The sequence below is a fragment of the Mercenaria mercenaria genome, chromosome 6, assembly GCF_021730395.1.
Source record: "Mercenaria mercenaria strain notata chromosome 6, MADL_Memer_1, whole genome shotgun sequence".
In the NCBI taxonomy this organism is placed as follows: domain Eukaryota; kingdom Metazoa; phylum Mollusca; class Bivalvia; order Venerida; family Veneridae; genus Mercenaria; species Mercenaria mercenaria.
Genome location: NC_069366.1, coordinates 34,099,418 through 34,117,224, shown reverse-complemented (window position 1 = coordinate 34,117,224; position 17,807 = coordinate 34,099,418). Strand labels below are relative to the sequence as shown.

The following is a 17,807-nucleotide window of genomic DNA, read 5'->3' as shown; positions in this document are numbered from 1 at the left end:
TTTACTTTGAGTTAGTTACCGTGGCTCCCCTTTATTCAGGCTGACGGGATCCTAAGAAGGTACATAATTGTTTTTCCGTGCTTATATGGGTGCGTTTGTGTGATTGTGAGTCTAAGACGGTGCCCTACTGTTTTCTATGTTATTTAGTTGGTTATGGTTGTGTGTTTGATTGTGGTACACGAGTGTCTGCGCTTACGTTGTAGTGTGACTGTTATTAAGGAACGTAGCATTCCCTTTGTATTTTCATCCTTGTTCTTCTTTCCTCTTCAAATTCCTCCCCGCCATCCCACCATTTTACCACTTCCTCACCCTCTATCTATATTTCACATAAAGTAATATGTACTTGTTAAATGTTTGAAGCAACCCGTCTGTAATATTTTTCCATTACAGCTTCTCAGCTTCTTTTTTGTGGACCTACTTTGCTAATGCGTGGCTCTGAGGCTGTGTTTTAGGTGCTCTGTGCTTCCGAGAAATCTGCGCCCTTACCTATTATTTTTAGTTGTAAAGACATAAAAATAAAAACAGGGATGGGGTTTCAAGATGTGGGAGAAGGTGGGGGGGGGGGGGGGGGGTATAAAGTAAAAAGAGACACAAATGAGCACATGCATGAATCAGGGCGGGGTGGTGAAGGGCAGTAGCACCATCATCACACCGTCCGCCCTCTTAGCTCAGTAGGGAGAGTGCAGATCTATGGATCGCGGGATCGTGAATTCAGTCCACGGTCGAGGCATATATTTTCTATGATGATTGATAAAAGACATTGAAGCCATCTTGTCAATATCGTAATTTCACGAGAAAAGTTTACACAGAAAATAAAGAATACTGCAGATGGATTCGTTGGACATTTGACGGAGAAGTTTTGTCGTGCTAGCCGCCATATTATTTACGATAACGTAAATATTACAAGCGCTTGATCCCCTCGTGGAGTTACGACTATTTTGTGTAGAAACATACGATATCGTAGGCACAGGACACCTGGATGATTCACGGGAACGTTATAAGTAATATGCGAGAAAGATGCGAGAAAAACAAAAATCATTCATCATCCACGTCAGATTCCCATGGGGAAAGTTGACAGTTAATTACTTGCAGAGAACATGTAAGCACTTGTTCAGATAATAAGAAGTCCTTATTTGACTTATGATCATCATAATTTTATGTAATGAATACACCCCGACCGAATTACTGGTGTGTAAAAATGGATAGCAGTATCTTACCTAGTAAATTTGTTCCCACAGATTTCAATTCTTACGGTAAACTTTTACGACAACCAAAGGTGGCCAAGAAAAGTTTTTGTTTATTTTTCAATTTTCTACTTTGTTTTTCTTTAGTAAGTGTTATTTCGCTTAGTAATTAGAACCAGACTTTTGCATAATTCTTTTGGGTCAATTTGATTAAGAAAAGTAAAAAAAATGAAACAGACAGAACTTGAATTAAGGATATTTCTGCAAATAATTTGAAATTAGAAATCCATGTGAAAAATCAGAATCCTCGAAACAGCTTTGAAAATGCGAGCAGGGCTTCCCCTGCAATTCGCCAAATACGCCAATGTTGAAAAAAATAAAAAAGTGGCGGAAAAATATTTTGCCGTAAATGTATTTTTTTTTAAAATCAAGTTTGTCTAAAAAATGATTTGCATATATCGAGATAAAGCAAATATTTCAGTTGTTTATACAATTTATAAATATATACAACTACATGTAGTTACCACAGAAAGTGCCGAAAATTCTATTTCTGCCGAATTTTCCGTGAGATAAGCAACGCGTAAGTACATCAATTCCAGTATAATAAATTAAACCTTTCTTAAACTTGCACAAACCTTGAAACGAATTTTGGATTTTTTGCTAAATCTTGTTCACATTAAGTCTGAGACATGTCTTACAATTTTAGGCAGTTTGGTACACCATACATAGAAAAAATCTTGTCCACACATTGCACTACTTTTATGTATGCTGAAAATAGCAACATGTATTTTCATTTTAATACATGAAGTGGTCAGATTTGAAAACAGATTTTGTAATAAGTTTAGTGCTATTAAGCGCTATGACTAGATACCGGAAAGGGCCCTTTCCGCAAAAAGGACTTAACATGATCGGAAAGGGCCTGCCATATGTTTATTATTGGAATTTATTTAATTATTTCTTCATATTTCATTATGACATAACAAAAGAAAATAAATAACGAAAAAAAAAGTTATCAATTTGTTATTTTTAAATGAATTATCAGTGCTCCAGCTAGGATTAAAAAAGGGCAGGGTGCTGGCACTGAAAAGGGCACTTCTGGGGTGGTGGTCGGTCCGGGACCGTGCTCCCCCGGGGAAAAAATATAACTGGTCCATGCATACAGTGCATTTTAACATACTTTAGGCATGGAATTTGGCATAATTTAGGCATGTTTTTTGGCACACTTTAGGTATGGTCTTTTAATAGGCTATGTCTGTCATCTCTAATGCACCTATTAATTAACTAAAAATTCTGCTGTTTGTATTTTACTTGGCATTGATTTTCAACTTGTAATATTTCTTTGTAATTGCATACTGAATAACAATATCTATGTGTTTAGGCCTATTTTACTTGCTACAATTTCAGTACACATCTTCTCCATGTAGGCTACTTGATATTTATAAATTTATACCTGCAACATATTATATACAGAAAATAAAGTTTAAACTTCCACTTAAATAAATGAAATCAGGCAAAGTTTTTAACTTACAACAGTCTAAAAGCAAGTTTAGCACTTGTAATAGACATATTCCGGGTATCCAAAATTTTATATCCGGATATGGTTACACTTTTTTCTAAAAGTCGTCGAATGTCCAGTTTAAACAATATTTTTGAAAAATTATTATGATGCAAAGTCAGTTTAACAGCATTTCACAGTATCTGACATTAAAGTGTACCCTGTCATTACATTTTAGTAAACTAATTTCAAAGAAATCTTCATGAAAAAACGGCAATCTCACAAAGCAGACGACAACTTACTTTCGATTTCAAAAACTTGTAAAACGATAAAATCAAAATATTTTCCTATTTAAATTTGATTGTGATCGATTTTTATTAATTACATATAAATGTCTGTTGTCTGGACTTAAGTTTCAGTTGTGTATAAAGGGGTATTTACGACTATATTACCGAAAACGAAAGTACACTTTGACAGGTGGCGCGAAATGATAATGATTTCAGACTGGTTTGCAAACTGTTTTAACACTACTGTAAGGTTCAATGATTTTAATGCTAGTGGAGCAGTCTAAAATATCATGGTCTGCCTCGGGCACGGTTACAGCAGGTAATTGTTTAATTGTTTGCTAATTTTGTCAATGCCCCCGGCGTGTATCACTCGATAAAAAGGGGGCAATAAAGCAGTGTATTATAATCACTGAGGCAAAAAAGGGAAGTTTGGCTAAAAAAAGGAAATGAATGGTTGTAAAACGGGCAGGGTGCCTGGGGGGGCAACAGGGCGGAACGAATTTCGGAACGGGCGATGCGCCCTGCTGTAAATAGCTAGCTGGAGCACTGAATTATAGACAAAATACGAGCCATGACATAAACCGCGCTGATCGGAAAGGGCGCGGTTTATGTACTGATGCGTATCTTGTCAATAATTCATTTAAAAATGAAAAAAAAATGTAAATTTTTTTTGTAAGTTCTTTTCTGTTTGATTTGGTAAATGAAATATGAAAAAATAAATAAATAATTTCCAATAATGAACATATAGCAGGCCCTTTCCGATCATGTTAAGCCCTTTCCGATCAGCGCGGTTTATGTCATGACCCGTATTTTGTCCATAATTCATTTAAAAATTGAATAGTGATATTTTTTTATCTTAAATAATTTCCTTTTTCATTTGTTAAATGAAATGTGAAGAAATAATAAAATAAATTCCAATAATAAACATATAGCAGGCCCTTTCCGATCATGTTAAGCCCTTTTCGATCAGCACGGTTTATGCCATGACTCGTATTTTCATTTAAAAATAACAAATTGATAACTTTTTTTTCGTAATTTATTTTCTTTTATTATGTCATAATGAAATATGAAGAAATAGTTAAATCAATTCCAATAATAAACATATGGCAGGCCCTTTCCGATCATGTTAGGCCCTTTCCGATCAAATATCACGAAAAGGGCCCTTTCCGGTATCTAGTCATTCCCGCTATTAAGTAATACAATTCTCCAATGCATTAATTGAAACTTTGAACTAACTTTTGCCATTCACATACCTGTCAAGTTTCCAAAATATGAATGAGTGAGATTTGTGCGAGTCGTGGCGCGCGACAAATGGAGGTGGGGGCAGGAGGGGTCTTTCCCCCCCACAAAGAAATTTTTTTTCAAGTATATATGAAAATATGCATTCTGGTGCTTTCTGAAATCATTAATATGAATTCCATGTCCACTCTTTTTTGCCTTGCTTCAACACAGTCTGTATGGAAAACACATGTGACCTGATTTTTTTGGGTTTTTTATTTCATGATAGATCTACTAGAAACTTTATTTTTCTAAAAAACAAATAAAATTGATAATGCAAATTTTATAACTGATTTTGTCAGTAAAACTGTTTTGAGTTTTTATTACAGCCGTGATATCTAAATGTTTAATACAAACAAAACGTCTCACTGATCTACATATTCTACTTTCGATTTGAAATGTACTTTCGGTTTGAACCTGCACCGGAAAAACGGTTGTGCATACAACTTATTTCCTGCATAGCTTGCAGAAAGCAAAACTAGGTCCATTGTTTGCCTTTAATTCTAAGCCAAGGAAATTCCAGTTCCCACGCATTGTTTTATTTTGATGAATAATTCTTTTTTTTTTTTTTGGCAACTTCATGTTTTTTTAGTGTCGGTCAAGGTCAAGTGCCAAATGGTTCTAATACTTTTCCGACAATGCAATGTCCACGAATAGCATAAATAGTAACCAGTCGGTCAATATCGATGATTTACGTAATTGGCTCGTAGTCATTCGGAAATTAACACATCAGTTTGATTGGTACAATCTTTCTCGGGAAGCTTCGGTTAAAGCAAAAACTGGCCAGAACCAGTTTCGGCAGGTCTGTTACGTAATCAGTACATTAAAAATGACACTTGACATGTGTTTTCTGTTTATTGTTGTCTCATCCTGTCTTAAAATAACGATGCCAGATGGCAAATTAGAGAAAATAAGTGGTCCACAATTTTTTTTGTCTGATTTTTTTAGAAAGCGTGAGAAAATGCTCCAAATTCGTTAAATCGTGATCAAACCTTGAATTCGTGAGAATCACGATTCAAGCGTCAGACTTGACAGGTATGCATTCATGAATTTTTAATAAAGTATTTGAAAAGGATTTATATATCATGTATATGTAATCAAAAATTTGGAAAATTACAGGTAAAATATCTGGTTTGTTTAATTCCAAATTTCAGTTTTACTTTTTATACAGCTACTTTTAGCTGAGGTCTTGCAAACTGAGCTGTTTCTTTGCTATGGAACAGCTGCATATGAAAGCTTTGGCTCACTATATTTTCATACCGCAAATGAAGGTCACTGTAAATTCAAGATGGTGGAAGTACCTTAAAGTAAATTAGAATCTAGATCTATTCTATGCCTTATTTTAAAATTTTGTTTGCTGATTTCGCCTGACCAACGTTACAGAACCTTTTGACCAAATATATACGATCTTCCTTTCTTAGGCAGTAGGTTAGTCCAAATGGGACGTTTCTTGACATATTGGATAACTTTTGACTGTCAGTGTCGTGTCACACCCAAACTTATTGTTCACATCAAAAGTTATTCTGCATATTTCTGTTAGGAACTCCCCAATGAAATCCATTGGGAACGTTTTCTAGTATAAATACAATGTATTTGTTATGATTGCATCTTTGATAATGAATCTCCAGTTTCCACTTTAGGATATCGTCTGCCATTCCATTTTTAGCTCGACTATTCGAAGACTAGGGGAGCTATCCTACTCACGTCGGCGTGAGCATTAGCGTGAGCGTCACACAAATGTTAAAGTTTGCGTACCACCCTAAATATTTTCCAAGTCCATTGAGATATTGCTTTCATATTTTGCATACTTGTTTACCATCATGACCCCAGTCTGTAAAAGGCAACTCTATCAAGCATTTTGACTGAATTATGGCCCCTTTTCGACTTAGAATAAATGTTAAAGTTTGCGTACCGCCCCAAATATTTCAAAGTCCATTGAGATATTGCTTTCATATTTTGCCTATTTGTTTACCATCATGACCCCAGTCTGTAAAAAGGAGGAGGCAACTCTATCAAGCATTTTGACTGAATTATGGCCCCTTTTCGACTTAGAATAAATGTTAAAGTTTGCTTACCACCCTAAATATTTTCAAAGTCCATTGAGATATTGCTTTCATATTTTGCATACTTGTTTACCATCATGACCCCAGTCTGTAAAAAGGAGGAGGCAACTCTATCAAGCATTTTGACTGAATTATGGCCCCTTTTTGACTTAGAATAAATGTTAAAGTTTGCGGACCACCCCAAATATTTTCAAAGTGCATTGAGTCTATTTGAGATATTGCTTTCATATTTTGCATACTTGTTTACCATCATGGCCTCAGTCTTTAAAAAGGAGGAGGCAACTCTATGAAGCATTTTGACTGAATTATGACCCCTTTTCGACTTAGAATATGCTTATTGTAATGTTAAAGTTTTACTCATTGCTTATATTATACTATCAAGCACTGGGAATAGTCGAGCGAGCTGTCCACTGACAGCTCTTGTTACAAGCATATACATGTGTAAGTCGGTAAGAAAACCTACATCATTAATATTCCCAGTAGTCCTTCTTGTATGTATTCTATGTTATCAGAGAAAACTGCAGTTTTTACACATATGTTTTCTGTGCAAAGATGTTAGGCACAAAATTGATGAGCTTGTATTCAAACTTATAATGTCGTGAAGCTTGCAAACAGCTATGTCCTAAAAACATTTAAAGAACAAACATGACATTCCGCATCATACATGTTAAACAAACACAATCTTTTTCATTTCATTTCTTTTTTAAAAATAATTTTTACAATTTAAACATAAACATTTTACCCGTGTTATGCAACATTATTATTATGAACATATAACTTCACAACATTGGTGCAAAGCTTGCAATGTTCATACATAACCAAAATTTTGCCATTTCCAAAATGTATCAAAATGAGAATATAATCGTTTTAATAAATAGGAAACCAGTATTGTAGGGCTTTGAGTGGTAAATAGATTTATTTTATTGAATATCACACTTAATAGCTGTCTGTGAGTTAGATACATTTTAAAGTATTGTACTGTTAATTACACTAGTATGCACGTCACGTTTTACCTTGTTATTAATAGTACAATACTTTAAAATGTATCTGACTCGCAAACAGTAGCAGTCTTAGAATAAGGGAATTATGGGTAGAAGCACAACATTGTTGATATATACAGTATTCACATGTTGAAAGGTGTATAGGTGTACTTTGACATATGTATCTGTTGTTATTTTGCTTGGTAATTAATTTAATGCATTCTATGCTTCCAAGGGATCTTCCTACAGGTTAAAATTACAAACCATTGAAAAGATGATAAAAAGATATGATTAAACTATTTAATCTTTTCAGAGGACTTAAATCTGAAGCTGCTGGGGTGTAGGAGAAAATAGTGCAATAGAAAAGATGGGGAATGGAATGAATAAGGTATTACTGCTAAAGTCTCCTGCAAGTAGTTCTTTCCTCAATTTCAACTAGCTGATTTTTATTGATTTAAGTAAGTCATGAATGCTATTTTAATTCGTCAGATTATAAGGTGGAAAAAAACATACTTCATCTGAAGTTTTAGCTTTCCAATTACATGTTGAAACTTGATACACCCAGTATGTAAACCTAGGGGATTTGACCAGGCATCACAGTCATCAAGAAATTAGAAAATGAGCTATGCCATGAGAAAACCAACATAGTGCATTTGCGACCAGCATAGATCCAGACCAGTCTGTGCATCCATGCAGTCTGGTCAGGATCCATGCTGTTCGCTAACAGTTTCTCTGATTGCAAAGGTTTTGAAAGCGAATAGCATGGATCCTGACCAGACTGCACAGATGAATTCTATGAATTCTAGTGTATGATAGCTTTGATTTCTACATGACATGTGTATGTTTCCTAAACTGAACTTAAGTGCTGTAATTATGCTTCAAGGTTATGATTCTGAAGGAAACCTTAATAAAAACTTAGCTACAACCAGACAACATAGCATATTGACATTTATGCTGCATTGTTCATAAACATACACTATTTTATTGATATTAACTCACATTATCATATCAGAAATGAATCATTACTGTCTCTTCTTCAGATTATTACTGGGGTATATGTTGGAAACTTTCGAGATGCTAAAGATCCTGTTCAGCTTGCAGATAACAAGATAACTCATATCTTGTCTATACATGATAATGCAAAGGCTTTGCATGAGGTAAAACAAGATAATATATTCTGTTCATGCTTAATATTAAAATTTGTCATCAGTTAAAAGAACAAGATAGCACATTAAATAATAATACTGTCCATGCTTAAAAATAGTCTTTGTGTGGTTCAGTGGAGTTAAGCATCTTGTAAAAAGGTACAACAAACCACTTTTATATTCAGATTACAACAACATTTCCTTCAAGGTAGTACATTGTACATTACTTTTTGTTTGTAGTTTTATGCATGTATTAAAATACATATCAATTTGTATTATCAGATATATTTAAAAAAAATTAATTGATTTTTAACTCGAAGAATAGGTAAAGCTATTGGACTTACACTTGCATCAGCATCCATATTAAAGTCGCAGTCCCAGTTAAGTTGTTATTGTATGTAAACTGGTATATCAGTAGCCACTTGTAGGTATGGATTTAGACTTCACGTACTTATTCACCTTGATAAACTGACTTGAACTGCACAGGTTCCATAACTCTCTGTTTCTTTTTTTAGCTCATCTGTTGTTTTTTTTTTTAAAATGAGTTCTTATCATCACTTGATCAGTGTCTGTGTTGGTGTTGCCTGGTTAAGTTTTATGTTTAGGTAAACTTTTCTCCTAAACTATCAAATGTATTGCTTTGAAACTTGCAACACTTATTCACCATCAACAGCAGACCCTGTACAGCAAGAAACATAACTCCATCCTGCTTTTTGCAAGAATTATGGCTTCTTTGGGACTTAGAAAATATCAATTTTCTTGGTTAAGTTTTATGTTTAGGTAAACTTTTCTCCTAAACTGTCAAAGGTATTGCTTTGAAACTTGCAGCACTTGTTCACCATCATAAGCTGACCCTGTACAGCAAGAAACATAACTCCATCCTGTTTTTTGCAAGAATTGTGGCTTCTTTGGGACTTAGAAAATATCAGTTTTCTTGGTTAAGTTTTATGTTTAGGTAAACTTTTCTCCTAAACTGTCAAAGCTATTGCTTTGAAACTTGCAGCACTTGTTCACCATCATAAGCTGACCCTGTACAGCAAGAAACATAACTCCATCCTGTTTTTTGCAAGAATTATGGCCCCTTTTGGACCTAGAAAATCAGATTTCTTTGTTAAGTTTTGCGTTTAGGTCAGCTTTTCTCCTGAACTATATAAGCTATTGCTTTAAAACTTGCAACACTTGTTCACCATTGTAAGCTGACTCTGTACAGCAAGAAACATAACTCCATCCTGCTGGCTTTTTTGGACTTAGAAAATCATGGGTAGGACAATATTTCTATTATACAGAGACAAAAAAATCAGATGAGTGTCTTCACCAGCAAGGCGGTGCTCTTGTTTACAGAAATATGCCACTTTTTCAACTTTAATAGCAGTTTTTAGCTTCCAGCTATTCTACTCACCCTGGCATCAGTGTCAGCATTGACGTCACACCTTGGCTAAAGTCTTGCATGCAAGTACACATGTCTAATATTTAAAGGTGTATAGCTTTGAAACTTATTTTTACTTTTTCTATGTCAATTACCAACATTACTGGGCCAAGTCCCATAACTCTGAAATGTATTTTGGCCAAATTATGTGCTCTTTTGGACTTGGAAAATCCTTGTTAAAGTTTTTCCTATAAGTTACTATCTCCAAAACTAATGCAGATATTGAATTGAAACTTCACATGTGTCTTCAGGGTTATAAAACTAGGTGGTCGCATCAAGTCACATAATTCTGACATGCATTTTGACCAAATTATGTCCCCTTTTAGAGTTAGAAAATCTTGATTAAAGTTTTGCATGCAAGTACATAGCTATTACATACAGCTTTGAGACATTTTTTTTCTTTTTCTAGGTCAATTTACAACCTCACTGGGTCAAATTCCATAACTCTTACTTGTATTTTGGGCAAATTATGCCCACTTTTGGACTTAGAAAATCCTGGTTAAAGTTTGGCATGCAGGTTACTGTCACAAAAAAAAAAAAAAGAATGCAAATATGAATTGAAACTCCACATGTGTGTTGAGGGTTATAACTAGGTGATAGCATCAAGTACCATAACTCTGACATGCATTTTGGCCAAATAATGCCACTTTTTCGACTTAGAAAGTCCTTGTTAATTATTGTGTGCAAGATTCTATCCCCAAAAGAAATACAGATTCTGGATTGAAACTCTGTAGATATTTAATATTTAGGGTAATATTCCTGCTTCTGGGACAACAATTCGAATAGATGAGCATTGGCTGTCTTATGGAAAGTTCCTGTTGGTTAAGTTTTTGTATGTAAGCTGGTATTTCAGTGATTGAAACTTCACACACCTGTTCACTGTAGTAATCTGACATGCATTGCATATATTTCATAACTCTGCTTAGCATTTTTAGCTCATCTAATTTTTTAAAAAAAATGATGAATTATTGTCATCACTTGAGCGGTTGTCGGCGTCGGCATCTGCCTGGTTATGTTTTATGTTTAGGTCAGCTTTTCTCCTAAACTATCAAAGCTATTGCTTTGAAACTTGGAATATTTGTTCACCATCATAAGCTTACCCTGTATAGCAAGAAACATAACTCCATCTTGCTTTTTGCAAGATTTATGGCCCCTTTTGTACTTAGAAAATATCAGATTTCTTGGTTAAGTTTTATGTTTAGGTCAACTTTTCTCCTAAACTGTCAAAGCTAGTGCTTTGAAACTTGGAATACTTATTCACCATCATAAGCTGACCCTGTACATCAAGAAACATAACTCCATCTTGCTTTTTGCAAGATTTATGGCCCCTTTTGGACTTAGAAAATCAGTTTTCTTGGTTAAGTTTTATGTTTAGGTCAGCTTTTATCCTAAACTATCAAAGCTATTGCTTTAAAACTTGCAACACTTGTTCACCATCATAAGTTGACCCTGTACAGCAAGAAACATAACTTCATCCTGCTTTTTGCAAGATTTATGGCCCCTTTTGGACTTAGAAAATATCAGATTTCTTGGTTAAGTTTTATGTTTAGGTCAATTTTTTCTCTAAAACTATCAAAGCTATTGCTTTGAAACTTGCAACACTTGTTCACCATCATAAGCTGACCCTGTACAGCAAGCAACATAACTCCATCCTGCTTTTTGCAATAATTATTGCCCCTTTTGGACTTAGAAAATCATTTTCTTGGTTGAGTATTATGTTTAAGTCAACTTTTCTCATAAACTATCAAAGCTATTGCTTTAAAACTTGCAACAGTTTTTCACCATCATAAGTGGACACTGTACATCAAGAAACATAACTCTATCCTGCTTTTTTCAAGAATGATGGCCCTTTTTAGACTTAGAAAATCATGGGTAGGACAATATTTCTATTACACAAAAAAAATCAGATGAGCGTCAGCACCCGCAAGGTGGTGCTTTTGTTACAGAATTGTGTCTCTTCTTTGACCTCTTAAACAAGGCTGTTGAATAGTGGAGCTTTGCTGTCCTCCAGCAACACTTGTTTGACAGAAGTTGTTGTTATAAATTAGGTATTAGCTTTCAAAAGTCAGACATTTAAGAGAATTTTTAGGGTTAGGTGAACATCTAGTTAACTGGTTTATAGGGGTATCCAGTTTTGAGAGGGACAGGTTTGGTTGGGCTGTACTTTAGTAAAAGATACAACATTTTTATCATTAAAATCAAATTATTTTACCTTAGAATGTTTTGAAATGTGTACTGTTATTTACTTTGAAAAGTGTTTCCATGTTATTGCATTTCAGGACAAGAAATATTTATGTATTATTGCAAGTGACACCCCAGATCAACCACTCACGCATCACTTTCCACAGTGTATAGACTTCATACATAAAGCACGGCTAGAGGGAGGAAGGGTGCTCATTCACTGGTGAGTTTTTAGCTCAACAACTTTCAGCAACAAATTTTCAAGTAATCATATAATTTTTGATACGGAAAACTTCAAGCCTTAAAAAATACTTTAACAGTACAATATTTGCCTGAGTGTAATGCATTTGTAATGAAAGTAGGGAACAATTCAATATGTAATTTAAATTGAAGCATTTTATATATTCCGTTAAATGTGTAATTTATCATGATTGTTTATTTCACAGCCTGGCAGGTGTATCTCGCAGTGTGACAGTGACAGCAGCATACATTATGACAGTAACAGGACTTGGTTGGAGGGATACAGTCAATGCTATACGAGGGGCAAGAAGCTGTGCAAATCCTAACTTTGGCTTCCAGAAACAGTTACAAGATTTTGAAAATGAAGGCCTTGAAGCTGTAGGTTAACTTCTAAATCTTAACATTTTTGTGTTTTACTTCAAAATGGCTACCACTGACTTTTCATAAAGTCATCTGTGGGTGAATTTCAAACTTTAAATATGAAACTGAAATTTTGACTGTTCAAAAAAGGAATACACATTTTTTGACTTTTATGCTTACATGTGTGCAAAATGAATAGAAACAGTGCATAAAGGACAATTTTTATGCATATTTCATAGGCTGCTCTATTACCATGGGCAAGGTGAATGTTTTTGGGTATCAGTTTGATCTGCCCCAGCCTTGTGTTTAACAGTTGTTATATTAACTCATCATGCTTATATCAGTACTACTGAAATATATGAGCCGCACCATGAGAAAACTAACAATAGTGGCTTTGCGACCAGCATGGATCAAGACCAGCCTGCACATCTGTACTGTCTGGTCAGGATCCATACTGTTCGCCAACGGTTTCTCTAATTGCAGTAGGCTTTGAAAGCGAACAGCATGGATCCTGACCAGACTGCGCAGATGCGCAGGCTGGTCTTGATCCATGCTGGTTGCACATACACTTAGTTGGTTTTCTCATGGCCTGGCCCATATATCTAAGGAGGTGATCACAATAACTAAGGCAACAACTGCACCATTGCAATTATGTGGACAATTAATTTTCAAGCTCAGATTTCATAACCAGTATTTCAGAGTTGGTTAGTTGTAAGTTTGTGACTTGAGTATCATTTCAATACTGTATAGTTGGCTTTAGATGGTTATAAAACAGTTGACTTTGATCGAATTAAGTAGGTTCTCAGTTGCTGGTTGGTATGAATGAATGTATGGGCTATAGTTTTCATAAATCGAACCTATTTCTGAGGAAGCCATCCAGCTGGCTTATGGAAGGTCGGTGGTTCTACCCAGGTGCCTGCTCGTGATGAAATAATGCATGGAGGGGCATCTAGGGTCTTCCTCCACCATCAAAGCTGGAAAGTGGCCATTTTACCTATAATTGTGTCGGTGTGATTTTAAACCCAACAAAAAAAATCAAATCTATTTCATCCTATTTTGCAGGCAAGAAAAACACTTAAGAAGAAATACCCTAACAACGAATTCGAAGATGAGAAGGAATGTAGTGCCTTACTGAAATGCTACAATCATTTTCTTATGACTGGAGAGACAAGAAATCAGGATTTATACTCCCTTCCACATAGAGCTTACAAAGAAAGAAATAAACGTGATCTCAAACCGGACACTGCTGAAAATTTTGGGAAAATTGAGTCTGAAAAACAGTCTAGTGATTCAAAGTCCGAAGAAGAAAAAGAAGACAATGGTTCACAATGTGATTCAGAACAAAGTGTGAGCTGTGAGAATAACACAAAGTCAGAATTGACATAAAACAGAACCATGAAGATTGTCATTTTAGCTGCTTAATTTAACCCTAAACATGCTAAATTTCAATAATGAACTTGTCCATCTATCAATTTGGACAGTACCATTAACTGTTGAAAGAGGTGCTTACCAAAACGATACTGGCTGAATAGCGAACAGTGCAGATCATGATCAGACTGCATGGATGTTAAGACTGATCATGACCTACACTGGTTGCAAAGGCAGAACCAATCATGTCCAGCATGGTAAGGGTTAAAATATATTTTTCGTCCATATACTTACTGATCTGAAAGGCTACATAGAAGGATTTGACAACTTGTGATAGATGTCAAGTAGGGCATAAATATTTTCAGATTGTTTTCTTTTTTCAAGTGCTCTATGAATTTTTACAAGATATATATTATATACTTGGTGATAACAAGGAGATACATGAACTAGACCCAGTTGAATATCAGGTTGGTCAGAACCCTTCCAATCAACAAAATTCCATTGTTTTTATCCAGTTAATTGAAGAGTATAGTTTATGCAAGTATACAGAAAATAAGAATACATGTGTACCTCTTGTGTGTTTAGCTTACAACATTGTTGGTTGGGAAGATTTATGAGTATTTGCTCTAGTCATTTAAACCACTGTACTACTTAAACACATGTCAGTTATTGCTGCTGGTGCTACATGTACTCGAAGTTACAGTTCTTATTATTCTTTTGATAACATTTTTGTTAAGTGTACTGTCAGAAGTATACATCTCAGAAACCAGTTGTTGATTTTTCATTAACTTGGTCTATAATGTCTCACATAGGTCATTTTTCCAGCTTGTGTTATTTCTTCTTCACAAGACAAAGGAAAGTCTTTATCGAAAATAATATTAAAAAACTTTACTTTTGTTAGTTCTCAACAAGCTAATGTTATATAGTATCCCCACCCAAACCTGTCTAATGTTATGTAGAATCCTTACATAAACCACTCTAGTGTAATGTAGCATTTGCACAAAATCTCTCTAATGTGGTATGTAGCAATTCTGTCTAATGTTATATAGCATCCTCACACAAACCACTCTAGTTTTATGTAGCATTTAATATCATATAAAACTATCTATGTTATGTAGCATCCCTACACAAGTCACTCTAATTTTATGTTACATTGTCGCATACAACTATCCAGTCATAAGTAGCATCTCCACATAAATCTCTTCAATGTTATGTAGCTTCCTTACACAAACCTCTCTAGTGCTATGCAGCATTATCACATAAACATATCTAGTGTTGTGTAGCATCCTTATATAAACCTTTCTATTGTTGTGTAGCATCCGTACACAAACCTATCTAGTGTTGTGTAGCTTTCTTACACAAACCTATCTAGTGTTGTGTAGCATTCTTACACAAACCTATCTAGTGTTGTGTAGCATCCTTACACAAACCTATCTAGTGTTGTATAGCATTCTTACACAAACCTATCTAAGTGTTGTGTAGCATCCTTACACAAACCTATCTAGTGTTGTGTAGCCTCCTTACACAAACCTATCTAGAGCTGTGTAGCATTCTTACACAAACCTGTCTGGTGTTGTGTAGCACCCTCACACAGACCTATCTGAAGTTACTAAGTTGCCTCACAGAAATGGCTCTGATTATTGTCAGTTCAGTGGTTTTGCTCCACATGTACCATTAGAATTAAAAAAGAAATTTTTTTTTTCTAAAAGAATAGATGTTATCAGCAGTAGAATTTCACAAAACTTCATACATGGCTCCACTTTTTAAAAAAAAATCTTTGGAAATGGTAGTATTCAAACATGCTTGGTTGAACAGTTTAGGACTATAATAATGATCCTCTTGTATAGTAGCATACATGTTTATCTTTGTTGTTGTACGTAGAAATTGCTGTGCTCAGGAAAACTACCAGAGAAACGACAAATCATGTAATAAATAATAATGTAGATTTTGATATATTTATTATCGTTTATGTCAGAATGACATTTTTGATAAACGTTTTTTTTTGTAATTTAATGTAGTGTTTAATAATCTATGCAGAATATTTTCTATAAGAAATGTCAGTTGTAGCGTTTTTAAGATAACAGAAATGTTAAATAAAAAAGTTGCAGAAAATTTTTAATCAGCACTGTTGACATAAAATTACATAATTTCTGCCAGTTTATTTCTTTGTGGTGACATGATGATGACTTTGTGAATTGGATTTTTTTAAATACAAAATTATGGAAATTTTACATGTAGACTTAATGTTATGAATTAAAGCATCCAAGAGATCCTTAAAAAATAGTTCCCCCACATATAATATTGTGAAATATTCCTTGTTAAGTAGTGGTATGAAGAAATAGAAACAGTCCAATGAATGTTTTTCACAAACCTTAAGTGCTAACTTAAGGTTTGTGAAAAACATTCATTGGACTGTTTTCAGGGAGTATTTGTAAATTTTAGTTTCATTATCTACTGTATAGGTGAAGTTTTTTTTGTATTACAATAGTTGGGCAGAGGCTCTATAAAGAGGTGTTTCATATTATGCTAAATGTTTGCCAGATTACTTATTGATATGAATTATAAACCTTGCAGTTGGTGTGTTCTGGCATTGTAAATTCTGCTTGAGCTGAATTTACCCCTAGATCAAGATTCTGTTATAATAACCCATTTATTATAGACTTCTGTCTATTTTTTGTTTCTGTCTAAATGAAAAGGACTGTAAACTCCTCATAGACAAAGAACTAGTCAATTTAATACTTGTTCATGACTGTTATTGCAAGTTGTCCACGTTCACAGTATATTTATAGGTATGAAATAACATATTTTAGTTTTGTCAAGGTGTGAGAACTATCTAAAAAGAAGTCAGCAGTAATGATATTGAATTTATCATAAGAGCCGCACCATGAGAAAACCAACATAGTGGCTTTGCGACCAGCATGGATCCAGACCAGCCTGCGCATCCGCACAGTCTGGTTAGGATCCATGCTGTTCGCTTCCAAAGCCTATAGCAATTAGAGAAACTGTTAGTGGACAGCATGGATCCTGACCAGACTGCGCAGATGCGCAGGCTGGTCTGGATCCATGCTGGTTGCAAAGCCACTATGTTGGTTTTCTCATGGCATGGCTCAATTAAGACTTTTGATTCAAAGATCTGAAAATCTGTATAGAGATTTTAATTTAAACAATGTACCACAGATATGTCACAGTTCTACATCTGTGCTTAAAAAGTCAATATGTACATGTGGAATCTCTTGTTTATAACTAAATAGTACATTATGTCACAGAGGACAACAGAATACTTACTCAGGTATTCAGATGAACAAATGTAATGCAGTAATATTTTGTCTTCAATTCACACAATAAAGTGCAATTAGTTATTATAAGTAGTTTTTATATTTATTGTAAAAGTTGTTTTAGGTACATGTATATAAAAGTGGTTAATATGTATGTTATGCGCAGTACTGCATTATACAATTTGTGCAATTTTTGAGTATGTGTTAGGTATTCTTTGATTTAGGAAGTATTGAAGTATGTTTGTTTTACCAGTGGAATCAAGAGTTGACTGTTGACACTCGGGAGGTGGGCTCGATTTTGTACCCAGTTTTGGCGTAGTACACTAATATTGTTCCATTTGTACTTGTTTGAGTCAGGCTAGTTTTGTGCGCATCAATTTAGTACACATGTAGAACATGCCAGATAGCTTGACTGAAACATCACGGGGCATTTTGGAGTACTGATCTCAGGATAGGGATAGTCTGTAGCTGTATGAATCAAATCAACCTAAGCTGTCACATTTTTGGCTTAGTCTTAATGTTTAA

General features: G+C 34.7%; 1 protein-coding gene across 1 annotated transcript; it reads left to right on the top strand.

Moving 5' to 3' along the window:
- Positions 1 to 1,255: 1,255 nt before the first annotated feature.
- On the top strand, positions 1,256 to 17,807 carry LOC123549184 (dual specificity protein phosphatase 22-like). Its single transcript, XM_053545592.1, has 6 exons — positions 1,256 to 1,330; positions 7,601 to 7,675; positions 8,328 to 8,444; positions 12,138 to 12,262; positions 12,486 to 12,657; positions 13,702 to 17,807. Exons 2-6 carry the CDS (start codon positions 7,655 to 7,657, stop codon positions 14,023 to 14,025), a joined length of 759 nt encoding a protein of 252 aa, XP_053401567.1. The 5' UTR covers positions 1,256 to 1,330; positions 7,601 to 7,654; the 3' UTR covers positions 14,026 to 17,807.

What these genes read in the sequence shown, in the direction of transcription:
- LOC123549184 (XM_053545592.1), top strand. Translation starts at nt 7,655, where the DNA reads ATGGGGAATGGAATGAATAAG. An exon ending in ATGCAAAGGCTTTGCATGAG is followed by an intron (nt 8,445 to 12,137) that starts GTAAAACAAGAT and finishes ATTGCATTTCAG; the next exon opens with GACAAGAAATATTTATGTAT. An exon ending in AAAATGAAGGCCTTGAAGCT is followed by an intron (nt 12,658 to 13,701) that starts GTAGGTTAACTT and finishes CCTATTTTGCAG; the next exon opens with GCAAGAAAAACACTTAAGAA.